Source organism: Epinephelus fuscoguttatus, linkage group LG5, assembly GCF_011397635.1.
Source record: "Epinephelus fuscoguttatus linkage group LG5, E.fuscoguttatus.final_Chr_v1".
NCBI classification, from domain to species: domain Eukaryota; kingdom Metazoa; phylum Chordata; class Actinopteri; order Perciformes; family Serranidae; genus Epinephelus; species Epinephelus fuscoguttatus.
The window spans coordinates 3,690,279-3,704,319 of NC_064756.1; the positions used below are offsets into that span (position 1 = coordinate 3,690,279).

Below are 14,041 nucleotides of genomic sequence, written 5' to 3' on the forward strand. Positions count from 1 at the left end.
AAATACATACAACCCCAGTTACCAAAAAGATTACTATGTACAGAGGGGGGAAATTATTCAGCGTGTCAAATTTTTTGTCAATTACACCCTTTTTCAGTGAATACATAGGCAAGTAAATTGAATGACTAAGGAAGGAGGTAAAACGAGATGAGATAAAATGAGATAAGATGAGAAAAGGCAAGATAAGCATTGCGTTCTGTTTTTAATTTATTTTACAAATATTCAAAATACATAGAGACAGCATGAATATAGCAGTAGAACCTTTATACGGCCCACGTATTTATATATTTATTTATTATTTTTATTATTATTCCATTATTTTATAAGTAAACGGAAACATCAAAAGTAAATAGTAACCGGTCATACTGACCAGTCAATCAAGAAAATAAAGCAGTGACTTTTAAAATGTATAAATGTTTAGCCTACCACACAAAAAAAACTGTATCAAAAGCACAAATACAATCAACCAAAAATTATCGTTATTTTTAAATGTTATCATGAGAAAATGAGCTTTGCTATTTCGAGATAAAGAAATAATTCATTTGTGATCTCAAGACATTACACAAATAATTGCAAACAAGGCTGTTCTCAGAGATACTTCTCTGTCCTCTTATAACAATAATAATAATAATAATAATAATAATAATAATAATAAGATAACAGAGCAATAAAAAAAATACATACAACCCCAGTTACCAAAAAGATTACTATGTACAGAGGGGGGAAATTATTCAACGTGTCAAAATTTTTGTCAGTTACACCCTTTTTCAGTGAATACATAGGCAAGTAAGTTGAATGACTAAGGAAGGAGGTAAAAAGAGATGAGATAAAATGAGATAAGATGAGAAAAGGCAAGATAAGCATTGCGTTCTGTTTTTAATTTATTTTACAAATATTCAAAATACATAGAGACAGCATGAATATAGCAGTAGAACCTTTATACGGCCCACATATTTATATATTATATATATATATTTATTATTTTTATTATTATTCCATTATTTTATAAGTAAACGGAAACATCAAAAGTAAATAGAATCAGAATAAGAATGCCTTTGTTGTCGCTGCAAAAAGAATTTGCAATGAAATTGAAAGTGCTACACCTATTTCAGTGCTTAGGTAAAAAAAAAAAAAAAAAAAAAAGACAAAAAGAAACAACAACAACAGGAACATCCACACAGACATTTAATTTAGAATAACATAGTAACAGGTCATACTGATCAGTCAATCAAGAAAATAGCAGTGACTTTTAAAACGTATATAAGTTCAGCCTACTACACAAAAAACTGTATCAAAAGCAAAAATACAATCAACCAAAAACTATCGTTATTTTTAAAAGTTATCATGAGAAAATGAGCTTTGCTATTTTGAGATAAAGAAATAATTAATTTGTGATCTCAAGACATTACACAAATAATTGCAAGCAAGGCTGTTCTCAGAGATACTACTCTGTCCTCGGAGTCACGTCCTCTGTGTCACGTCTGACCCTTAGAACTGGAACCACCGAGAATATAATCCTTAATCTCAGTCTCTCGTTACAACTTCTGGCTGGCCTGGAAAGACAAACAAGCAAACATGGGCTGTTGCTGCGAAAATATCTGGTCTCCTCTAACTAATCACATCACGCTAAATACTTCACTGAAATGAATACAGATGATGTACCTTAGAGGTGAGGATGAGGACAGTGATGAGTAGCATCATAGCCAGCAGGATGACAACAAGTCTGACGATCAGCGCAGTCAGAGAAACTGAAACAGATTTAAAATCACATCATTTTTATTAAAGTTAAAGCCAAACATCCATATTTATCAAGCTTATATCAAAATTGTAAAACTGATGGACAACACTAAAATAACTGTCAGGAGCTGAATGGAAATTTTAGTTGAATAAGGGATTGTTCTTTACTTGTCAGAGGAGGTGGAGGGATGGGGCATGACTTCATTTTACCCTACTCGAAGCTGCAAATATATTTCCTTGAGCCTCCCTGAGTGACTGGTGGAAAAATGCATGACCCTCCCTCCACCATAAAAGGACTAAATAAAGCACTGTAAACTATAGACCTGTTTCCTGTTAGGAAACAGTATGATGTTTTTTGGTGGGCGGGGCTTGGCTGGAGTCAAAACAATTCTCCATGGACATTAGCTAGCTCTAGCTAGCAAGTTTTGTTGTCTTGTTTTAGACGATGGAGGAAGATGATGTGAGTGATACATTCGGAAATATCCATTCTGAGTGCCGGAGCACACGGTCCAACAAACCCTGGACTTTCATCCAGGAGCCCGGTGTTCGCTTTCCATATGAATGTAGAGCCAAACAACCTCCTAACCTAATCTCGTGTTTTTGTTGCACTGTGTTAATTGACACACTGTCCTAGGATGTCAACAGCAAACACTGGAGGATGATCAACATCAACATGTTGACACTGATGGCACTGAACAAACGGCAATATGGAGAACAGCAGTAGCTCAGTCCATTGGGACTTGGCTTGGGCACCGGAGGGTCGCCAATTCAAGTCCCCATATAGACCAAGTATGGAGCTGGAGAGGTGCCAGTTTGCCTCCTGGGCACTGTTGAGTCCCCAACTGCTCGGGGCACCTATCCAAAGCAGCCCCCTCACTCTGACATCTCTCCATTTAATGCATGTATAGGTCCTGTTTGTGCCTGTGTGTAAGTCAGGTCTGTGTGTGTATGACAACAGAGTGAAAAATGATAAATAATAAAAATGCATTTCCCCTCGGGGATTAATAACGTATATCTCCTTCTTTGATATGTGATGAGTTGGGATGAGAACAGGTTGGTACCAATTATGCTGATAGCAGTTAGACAATAGCATCATAAAAAAAAAAGGTAAGTTAGTGGACTTTAGATTTGAGATGACTTTGTCATGTATATCTGCACAAGTTTTATCTAAACTCGACAAACTTAGCAAAGCTTGCATGTTAAAATAGTCAGTGTCACACTTCTGTGTTAGATTCTCTGTGAGGTTACCTGCCAGAGTGACACAGAGTGGCTGGCTCTCAGAGGAGAAGTTACGGTAGAAGACATAATTGTGATAAACACAGCGATACTCCCCTCGGTGGGTGTGGTTTGCAGCAGAGAACAGGAAATGGGCGGAGTGATTGACAGCTGGCAAGGTGTAGTTCTGAGCTCTGTTGGAGGAGGTGGAGATAAGCTGGAAGTAGCCTCCTGGGAACTGTGGTTCAACAGAGCACCTGAGGGTGAAGTTGGAGCCCATGAGCACCTGGAGCCCCTGCTGCTTGGCATCAGAGATCCCGTCAGGGGAGGGACAGGAGGAGATGTTTGGTTCTGCCAGCACGTCTGAGAACAAAAAGTGATTAGCTAAACTCAACCAAATCATGAAAATAGAGCCCAAGGAAGTAAAATCCCAGTGATTGGTTGAATTAAAAGCCTGTGGATAAACAACAGGTTGCTAGAAAACATCCACACTCACACTGTGTCTAAAAAGCTGCTGGAAACACAGCGATGGGTCAGTATAAATCCCTAACGTTTGGTACATAAGAAACCGCTGGAAACACAGCAATGACTGTTTTGTGGTCTTGAACAGTGGTCCACAGTCTCTCCTTGGTGTCCCACCATCCACCATCCCCTGCACCTCCCAGTGACAAAGTGACCTCATATGTCACTTTAGAAACATTGATATGATTCATATGAAAAAAAAAAGCAAATGTAATGTATTCACGGTCTGTTTGGCAACAGGATAAGCAAAGGAATGTAATGTACCATCGTCTTTACCATACAGTAGGTGTCATTAATGGTGTTACCTGTGCAGATGATTTTCAGGCCGGCAGAACTGTATGAATTCCCTGTAGTTGTCGTACATTCCTTTAGTGTCGATCTCAACTCAATACAGGAGGAGTTGATCCACCACACAGATCTGACTAAATCTTCATAATAAAATTCAGACGTTGAAAGATCAGAACCACAATCGAGCTGTCTACACACTGCAGCTCCAGCCGCAGACGTATGACCCCGTCCATGATCAATTGTAGCCACAGATCTCCACTCTCTCTGGTTTTTCATCTCCAGTATTCCAGCACAGCGGCTGGCCTCTCCCACCAACCTGATATCACCTGGAGGATCTGAGCAAAGACATGAGAATAATTAGCAGAGGAAGTACGGCAGTACGGCGCATCAAAGCTGCAGCTTGTCTTCTACCTGAGCAGGTGAGTCCAACGGCTTTGCCAGGTGAGCAGGTGTTCCTCTCTGAGCCTGAGCTTCTACAGTCCAGGAGAGCAGACTCATGGCCTCCACACTGGAACTCTTTGGTCCACATTGGAGCCTCCACTTCTCCATAGAGCGCCCCCTGGAGGAATGAAAGAGCCCCACAGCCAAGCTCCCTGCAGACCACCTCTGCATCCTGCTGGTCAAAGTCTGCCTCACACACTGGGGACCATGACTGGTTAGACTGGTCTGACTTCACCTCCAGTCTGCCGGAGCACAGACTGGTCCCATTCACCAGCCTGACAGAGTCTGGATAGACAGAAACAGAGCAACTTTATTGATGCTGCACTACAAAAATGGGGGCTTTTTGCTGCTTTGGGGACATCACTCTGAAGGATTTGTGCCAATATAGAACACTTTGGTACCTTGAGTTGAAATGGAGAGAGAGGCAGCCCCCAGTTCAGTAGTCTTATTTTATTTAGCTTATTTTATCTTCTGTTTTATTTAGTTTTACTCTTTTTAAAATCTTTTTTGTGACTTTTTATATTGCTTTTTGCTTCTTTTGATAGTAGATGTTTTCTTGATGGCTATATGTTAACAATAAAGTTGCAGGTACTAAGACCAAAACATTTATCTGGAAGACACTAAAATGCTCAGTGGAGCTCAGGGGAACTCCAGAGTAGCTGATTTGTCTCTCAGGGTTCATCACCACCAACAGTACTTGCCATCTTTTGACAGGTTTAAGCATCACAGACTGGTAATGAACACCAGAAATCAAGCATAATCCCTATTTGGATTTATATGATTATCAACGAAAAACAAGGTACGCACCATTCCAGTAGATTAGTTAGTGTTGCAAGGGTCCCTGCTGGCCCTAGATGTCAAAATGACATCACAAAGATGTTGAACTCTCATGTTGCACAAACATTAAATTTTTGTTGCAATGACAATCGGATTGACAATATTATGTTGTGTGGACAGTAACATTATGGTGATGTGCAGATGTTGGGTTTTGTTCTTCACACCTTACGACTAAAAGTCATTAGTATTCTACATCAATTAATGTTACCATGAGATGTTGCCCAGACATTCAGTTTTGGTCCCCCAACATTGCAACCTAAATTCAACCAAATTTCATCATCAAAAGACGTTGATGCCAGCTGGGCTAAGGTGACTACTGAAACAGCAGTAGCAGTAAACTGTATATTTCTCACTGTCAGGTGAAAGTACTTTACAGTATTTTGAAGCAGTCATCTTCCAGTAACAGACCTAATTCTCTATCCTTTTACCAGTTTAAACTGGCAGATGTGTGACAGGCTGAGAAACTGTAAAGATTACGAGTAAATATTATTTATGGCATTACCTGAACACGTTATCTCTTGAACGGTAAAAGAATATGAAAATTCTTTAAAACAATTCATCAGTGAAGATGCATCACAGTCAGATTTGTTTGCCCAAAATTCTCTGGCGGACTCCCGTCTTTCTCTAAATGAAACAACAGAGCCACAGTCCAGCTCTCCGCAAACTATGCCTGCTAATTTTAGCAGGTTCCAGTTGTTCGCATCCACTGGTTTCCATTCGTCGAGCTGTTTCATCTCCAGCACGCCAGCGCACCGGTTGGCCCCTCCATTCAGCCTGACACCACCAGGTTCTGGGTAGAAACAAGACAGAAGCTTTGAATAGAAAGCCAATTACAGGGCTGACACATAGAGACAGAAAACCGTTCACATTCATATTCACACGTCACGTCACTGTAAACTGACAGAGATGCACTGTCACTCAGAGCAGGCTGCCATTAATTATGCCTTACTTTCAGCCCTAGTAAAATAGAAATGGGTGAGTTATAAAAAAAAATGTAGCCCTCGTACAGTTGTCATGAATGTTGAAATTAACTATAGAGACCAAAAATGTTTTTGTACTAGGCTGTAGATACATTTAGTTCTGCTGTAAAGTTTTAACATTTTAACATGGGGGTCTATGGGGATTGACTCGCTCTTGGAGCCAGCCTCAAGTGGACATTTGAGGAACTACAGTTTCTGGCACTTCTGCTTGGCTTCATTTTTCAACACACTTGCAGCTTGGACCCAGGCCCACAGGAAGTGCACCTGGCTTTGAAGCCAATTTTTGTAGTGGCCCAACAGTGTAATTATACCTTCATGTGATGCCCTGTGCCCCAAAAAGACTCATAGACTTATAAAGTGAAAGAAATGTCAGCAAATCTGTGGACACATTTCTTTGAGCTTCACAACCCCTCCGAAATGATTTGTTTCACTAACAGGATTTGATCCATTCAGTCCAACAACGTCTGGAAAGTCTAGAAAAGCTGCAACATTAAATCATGTGTTCCCCATTCAAGTTAACGGAGTGTGCCTGCTTTATGGTGCTTTGTAAGTATTCCTTTAAATTCCACTGGTGATGATGTTTACTTCTACCTGAGCAGGTGAGTCCAACAGCTTTGCCAGGTGAGCAGGTGTTCCTCTCTGAGCCTGAGCTTCTACAGTCCAGGAGAGCAGACTCATGGCCTCCACACTGGAACTCTTTGGTCCACATTGGAGCCTCCACTTCTCCATAGAGCGCCCCCTGGAGGACTGAAGGAGGCCCACAGCCAAGCTCCCTGCAGACCACCTCTGCATCCTGCTGGTCAAAGTCTGCTTCACACACTGGGGACCATGACTGGTTAGACTGGTTCGGCTTCACCTCCAGTCTGCCTGAGCACAGACTGGTCCCATTCACCAGCCTGACAGAGTCTGGATAGAGAGACAAAAACTCACCAACTGCAGATCAAATGACACTGAACCACATAAGAATTTTTTGTTAAACTGTTTTCTGACTTTACAGCCACCTGTTAAAGGATTTATCTCTTCAGTTCAGTGTACACTGCTGAATAAATGAAGTGTCATCTAAAAGTCAGTTCAAATATTCTTGTCAAGTCTTTAATTATTCTATAGATTGTGCTCAAATGGTTCATATTACGTCACCCACCACAGATAGAAACTGAACTGGAAAGTTACTGACACTGACCTGAACAGGTGATCTCCACCTTGGAAGAAGGCAATTCTGAGTTTGAGGACATTAAGGGCAGATAGTCATGTATGCATCCATCAGGGAAACCCCGTACCGTTCGCAGTGAAACAAGTGAGCCACAGTTGAGCTGTCTGCACACTTGAATTAGTGATGTCATGTCCCAGTCAATGTACTGGTCATCCACTGTGTCCACTCTGTTCCCAAAGTGATCAACCTCTATTTGATGAACACGGAGGTGCTCAATCTTTGTTTTAGGCCTATAAGGTGATTTCCACTCTCCCTGGAGTTTCATCTCTATTTTACCAGCACAGCGGCTGGCTCCTCCCACCAGCCTGACATCACCAGGCAACTCTGAACACAGATCAAAACAATCAGTGCATGAAATAAAGTTACTTCCACTTATCTTAAAAAGATGTGCAAAACAAGACTTTGATATCTCGTTTACCTTTTGCCCTCTGTGTGTCTTCAGCCCAGAACCCTGAGCAGAGGAAGATTTGGAAAGATGAGGATCAGGCTAAGGAAACTCAAAATTCATAAATGTGTCGCTAAATATATGATAATCATGTTTGTCAGAAATGTCATACAGATACTGAAACCATGGATACATCTTCTTCTCCCAGCTTTAGTGGAAACAAACTGAAGAGTTGTTAAAAGAATCGATCTGTTGAGCTCAGATCACATGTGGATGTAATGACTGGACGGATTAAGAAACTCAAAAGTCTGCTGATTTACACAATTATGATAATGGAGAAATATTATATACATAGAGCCAGATCCAGAACCCCTGTCCATTCCGATGGACATATCTTTTCTAGGACGTCTAGATCTATGATTACCCTCATCCGACTCCACCCAAATGCACAGACTTATTTGATGGGACGTCTATAAACCAATCACAGTGTTCAGCATCATCTCAAGTGGACTGCAGTAGCGCCACGCCCCCTTTATAAATAAGCATGGCCAACAGTGAAGCAAGGAGGAACAACAAGGTACATTTCAGTCTGTTAATCATATTGGTCAAGTACAAAATTTGTGTTTAAAGTAAACATGAGATGTTATATTACAGAAATCCACCGTTGCAACCTTTTGTTTGTTTGTTTGTTTGTTTGTTTGTTTGTTTGTTTGTTTGTTTGGAACATAATTGGGTTCTGAACGGGTACACGCTTTTTTGATTTTTAGTTGAATTTTAAAACCCACAAATGTAAATAACTGCTTGAATGTGCCAATCTTTAATTCAGTTTGATGACAATTCTGTTTATTATATTGTTTACTGTAATTATTTACAAGTTACACACTGTGGAGGACCAAATCTGCCATGATAAAAAAAAATAAAAATAAAAAAAAAATGGCTCAATAAATAAATAGTTGAAATAATAAAGAATGAAATTTAGAAATAAAAGTCTGAATTATCATAATAATAATAAATATGTAGGTTTATTTTGAACATATATAAACATGCAAAGAAATGGAAAAATTGATAAATAAAATGTATATATTTATTTAACTTAATATTTATTTCTGTATTTATTCATTTTCATATTTAAGTATTTTCCAATTCATTCTTATCTCTTTTCATGTATTTCTAATTGTATTAATTTCTTGTTTTATTTATTTTCCTATTAATTCATTTTCCTTTTTATTTATTTCCGATTTTATTTACTTCTGCATTTCAGTGACTATATGTTAATGAGGGGGCGTATCTTCATGTGTCACTTAACAGCCATTGATTTATTGATATAACAGGTCATAGATATATTATACTTGTCTCACAGCTCATTACGAGCCGTGGCGCAGCCTTAAATTAATATGACATCTTGTCATATCCGGGTATGATGAGGAAGGCTTCGCAATGGCTTGAACTCTCATGTCGATAAACCAATGGCTGTTAAGTGACACATGAAGACACGCCCCCTCATTAACATATGGTCACTGAAATCCAGAAATAAATAAGAGAATAAATGAATTAAAAGGGAAGTAAATAAACGGAGAAATGAATAAATAAAATGAGAAATAATTGTAAAGAGATAAGAAATAAAAAAAATTGTAATAAAAAATAAATAAAACATTTTATTTTTCTATTTCTGTGCAAATTCATAGATTTTCAAAATAACTGAGAATTTTTATTTCTATGGAGCCTATCCCAGCTGACACTGGGTGAGAGGCAGGGTTCACCCTGGACAGGTCACCAGACTATCACAGGGCTGACACATAGAGACAGACAACCATTCACACTCACATTCACACCTACGGACAATTTAGAGTCACCAGTTAACCTGCATGTCGTTGGACTGTGGGAGGAAGCTGGAGCACCTGGAGGAAACCCACGCTGACACGGGGAGAACATGCAAACTCCACACAGAAGGGCACAGTCTAATTTATGCAATAACCCATCATTAAGCTCAACAAAAACTAGTTTGGTGTGAAATCACACTGTCTCTCTTAAACTCTCTGCTAGATTCAGGTTTACCAGGCCTCAAGCTCAAGAAACCCTCTGGTGCTGGCAAAGCAGAAGCACGAGCACGTGGGCGTGCAAAAACAAAAAACTACCAAAAAAATAAATAAATTGTGGACGGGATGCCCTTTTTTCCTCTGGAGTACCTGCCTTGGAAAATGTCTGTGCCCTGGACAGCTGCCTGGATGGACATCTGAGACCACAGAGTAAGTGCTAAGATACTTTTCTTTTTTATTTTCTGAGTCAGCAGCAGCTGAGCTTGTTACAGATTTAAATGTCCTCAGTCATGTGGATCATGGTGTTTATCTTGCTGTAGTATTATTTCCACACAAGTTATTAAACATACATACATACTCATGTAATATAGGGACTGATGGTCTGTGTATCCTGTCCAGAGGTTCCTCACATATCACCACACACACACACACACACACACACACACACACACACACACACACACACACACAAATATCCTGATAGCTTCTTTCAGCTCTCTGTCTCCCTTCTAAAAAGTCTCGAAGCAGCGTCCTACCTGAGCTCCAGAGAGACAGAAACACACTCAGCGCTCTGAGATCCATATCCACTCAGTGTCCCTGTCACTGTGTCTTCTTCATGAGCCGTCTCTGCTCTTTATATCACTTCATCACACAGCCCCAGCCCTCTCACAGATTTTTTTAAACCATTTCCTGTACACATTGACTGTGGGCTGTTTCCTCTCAAAGCATCAAATACTTTATCAGGGAAATATGTAAATTCAAATAATATTGATACTTAACACTGTAAAAAGTAACAAGTCATTTCCACCTAAAAAAGTAGGTTTCCATGCTGCCTTAAAATTTTAGATTGGTCAGAATTTCCATGTGGGAAAAATCCAGGAAGTAAAGCAAACGTTGAAGAAGAGTACACTTACAAGATAAATGTGACACTTTCTAATGTCACAATGGAGGGACAACTACGCAGGTTGATTATATTGATTATATTGCTGTCATTGTTCATTTTAGCTCCAACTAGAAAACAATGTTTTGATGTATTGGATGTTTTGTATTAATAATCTGAATCTGTAAAATAAAGTGTCTTGAATAAATGTGGTTCAATAAAATATGGTTTTAAAAAGACATTATGAAGTTTTCCTGCCTTTGAATATTCAGGTTTAACTTTATTCTTCTGTTAGATATCATCAGTTATACACTGTATAATCTTTACACAATGAGTTTGTTGTCCGATCACACATATTGTTTTATGTCCTTGTCATACCTATCTTATATTTTTCAGTTTCTGCCACTTTATGTGCAGGTTTGTCACAATATATAACAATTCTTATTTTATTTCCTTTCTATTTATTTGGCATTGAACCTTTTTCTTGTTCCTAAATATGTTAACTATTCATATTGTACATTTATGTCATTTTCATTTTCAATTTCTGTCAATATGTTTTTTTTGTTTGTTTGTTTTTGTCTAGTAGGGCCACAGCAATATATCGTGTGACCTGTGTCACATGACCCTCACATGATCTCTAAAATTGCACACTTGTTCTAAGGCCCAATTGGGACACCACTCACTACGTCACTGTGTCGGTTACGTTCACGCATACGTAACTATTTTAAACAGGAAGTTGCGAGCCATCTACATTTCCAACCGGCATCTACAATGGAGTCTCCAGTTGAGTTCATCCTACCGATCTCGTTTGCTGCATTCATCATGCTTCGTTTGATGAACGACAGACGACAGGGGACTTCTGCTAGCTAGCTAACATTACGAGGCAGCATAGTTATACTAGCTGGCGTGTTATCGTAATGTGAAAAATCCGACAATTTTGCAGAACAGGACAGATGACAGACTAACTAGCTAACAAGCAACCTGACGACGGTAACGTTAGCTATGTGTGAACTTTTTTCCCCGTCTCTTGCTCGGTGGTAGCCATGGCGATGTCTGCCCCTTGCTGGCAAGTCAGCATCTGAAATCTCTCGCTCCGAAGGGCTGGTTTCATACCCACTACCCCTCGTTATGCCCCCTACCCCTACACACAAAAAGGAATTGGGACACCACTACCCCTCGCGGGAACGCGCAAATCTAGGGGGAGGGCCGAGGAGGGGTATTGGGATGGGCCCTAATACTTAGCCCCACCCCTACATTGGCACATTAGCTGGTTAGCTAGCTAGCTAACTGGCAGAAGTCCCCTGTCGTCTGTCGTTCATCAAACAAAGCATGATGAATACAGCAAACGTGATAGGTAGGATGAACTCAACTGGAGACTCCATTGTAGATGCCGGTTGGAAATGTAGATGGCTCGCAACTTCCTGTTTAAAATAGTTACGTATGCGTGAACGTAACCGACGCGGTGACATAGTGAGTGGTGTCCCAATTCCTAGGGAAAGATTTCAACCCCTACCCCTCGTTGCTTCATTTCGAGGGCCAAGGGGTAGTGGGCAATGGCTAAGGGGTAGTGGACAAGTGGGGGTATTGGGATTGGGCCCAAAACTCTGATCAAGACTCTCTAGTGAAACCTGGTTTATCCATGTATTAATAAAGGGTTTTTAACCCTGTAAAACCCACTGTTGCAAATTTACAACATCACTTTTAACAATTCTAAAAAAAAAAAAAGGCCTGCAAATGTTTTTTTTCTCAATACCACATTTACACAGTTAATGGGTCCTGTTGTTTGTCCTCACAATGCTATTGAATAGAAGAAGTGTTTATAGGTCTGGTCATCTGGCCATGAACTCACTCTACCTGCAAACTTCCCGTTGCGCTCATCTCCTTTCTTTGCATGACTGGATTTGTCAGGATTAAAGTAAGTAAAATTCCTTAAATATTTTTTTTGTGTTTATTACAATGTCTAGAACATGTACATATTTAGTTATTTTGGAAAACATTCATCAGATTTGATTTAGAGCTTGTTATGTCTATGTTGTAATTCTACAACGTTGGGTCAGCGTGGTAGTCAGAATAGCCCGTGCTCCTTACACATGACATAAGGTCACTGCACTTCTCACATGGTCACAAATTGAAAAAAAAATGTAGAAATTTAAAGTACTAGATGATTCATTGTAACGAAGCTCTAAATGTGCTTTTCTGTTAAATTTTTACATAGTTTAGCTTAGACCATAGTAAACACATGAATGAATTGTATGGGGTATTTGAAACTCCAACATCTATCGCAGTATTTGAAACTCCCTGTATCTTTGTAGTTTTTTGTTTGTTTTTTAACTTCTAAATGATCCTGAGCTATTTTTCTCAGTGTTGCCCAAGCAGCAGTTTGTAGCATTAGGAGATAGAAAAACAGGTTCTGAATGTTCTGGATTTGTTGGGGAGGATGCCTGCTGCATTGTTCAGGAACAGGTGCGAATGGTCTTGAATGTGAACCTGTAAGTGCTCTGGGGTGTGTTCCTTTTAGTATGATAAGTAGAGAGCATAATAGGCCAGCAACAGATTCCAATCTCTGTTGACTTCATTACACTTTATAAACAACTTGACTGTGTCAGAGATGGAAAAGAAGGACAAACTCTGGAAACTCAGACCATGGCTGAATTCATTCAGGGAGAGATGCCTGCAGGTGGTACCTGAAGAGCACAACTCTGAGATGATTCCTTTCAAGGGGAGATTCAGTAACATCAAGCAATATATGCGCGGCAAGCCACACCCATGGAGGTTCAAACTGTGGGTGAGAACTGGAATCTCTGGCATGCTCTGTGACTTTGATGTGTACCAGGGAGTGTTGATGGAATACAACAAGCCAAATCTGAACTTGGACTGTCAGGTGATGTTGTGATGAAGCTCGCCTCCACGCATCTACGCAGACAACTACTTCACCTGTGTCCCATTGGTAGTCAAGCTCCTTAAGCGTGGAATCCATTATGTGGGAACAGCGAGGCAGGTACGCCTACCCAACTGCAACCTTGAAGATGAGAAGAGCTTGAAGGAAAAAGGGGAGAGGAAGCTTTGATGTCTGAGTGGAGGGGAACCACAACATCTGCGCTGTCAAATGGTATGACGACAAAGCGGTCACACTTGTGTCATCCTTTGCTGGACCAGAACCTGCACAGAAGATTCAGCGCTGGGACAAAGCCACCAGAACCATTATTGATGTTGAGAGGCCTTACATTGTTGGTACCTACAACAAACACATGGGAGGTGTGGATTTCTTGGACTCATTCGCTGCCACGTACAAGTTCCCCATGAAATCCCGCCGCTGGTACATGTACATCTTCTGGCACACCATCATCCTTGCTGTGATTAACGCCTGGCTCCTCTACAAGCGGGACTGTAAAGCTCTGAAGATGACCAAGAAAGAGATACTGAACAGGAGACAGTTTTAGGCACAACTTGCACCCTCTCTCATCCTGGTGAACACACACAACACCCAAGAGAGGGCGACCATCTTCAAGG

The 14,041-nt window shown here is 40.2% G+C and overlaps 1 protein-coding gene across 1 annotated transcript; it reads right to left on the bottom strand.

The window, feature by feature from the left end:
* Positions 1–878: 878 nt before the first annotated feature.
* Positions 879–10,249, bottom strand: LOC125888718 (scavenger receptor cysteine-rich type 1 protein M130-like). The gene is made up of 10 exons (XM_049576247.1): positions 10,188–10,249; positions 7,649–7,681; positions 7,201–7,554; positions 6,612–6,926; positions 5,543–5,830; positions 4,174–4,488; positions 3,780–4,097; positions 2,986–3,315; positions 1,663–1,748; positions 879–1,553 (listed from the first exon to the last, which is right to left on the bottom strand). The coding sequence occupies exons 1-10, from the start codon at positions 10,231–10,233 to the stop codon at positions 1,536–1,538; spliced, it is 2,103 nt and encodes a 700-aa protein (XP_049432204.1). The 5' UTR covers positions 10,234–10,249; the 3' UTR covers positions 879–1,535.
* Positions 10,250–14,041: the final 3,792 nt, after the last annotated feature.

Coding starts and splice junctions, on each gene's coding strand:
- LOC125888718 (XM_049576247.1), bottom strand. CDS start 10,233: ATGGATCTCAGAGCGCTGAGTGTGTTTCTGTCTCTCTGGAGCTCAG. Junction 7,555..7,648: donor AGACACACAGAGGGCAAAAG/GTAAACGAGATA, acceptor ATCTGTGTTCAG/AGTTGCCTGGTGATGTCAGG. Junction 4,489..5,542: donor TCAAGAGATAACGTGTTCAG/GTAATGCCATAA, acceptor CTGTCTATCCAG/ACTCTGTCAGGCTGGTGAAT.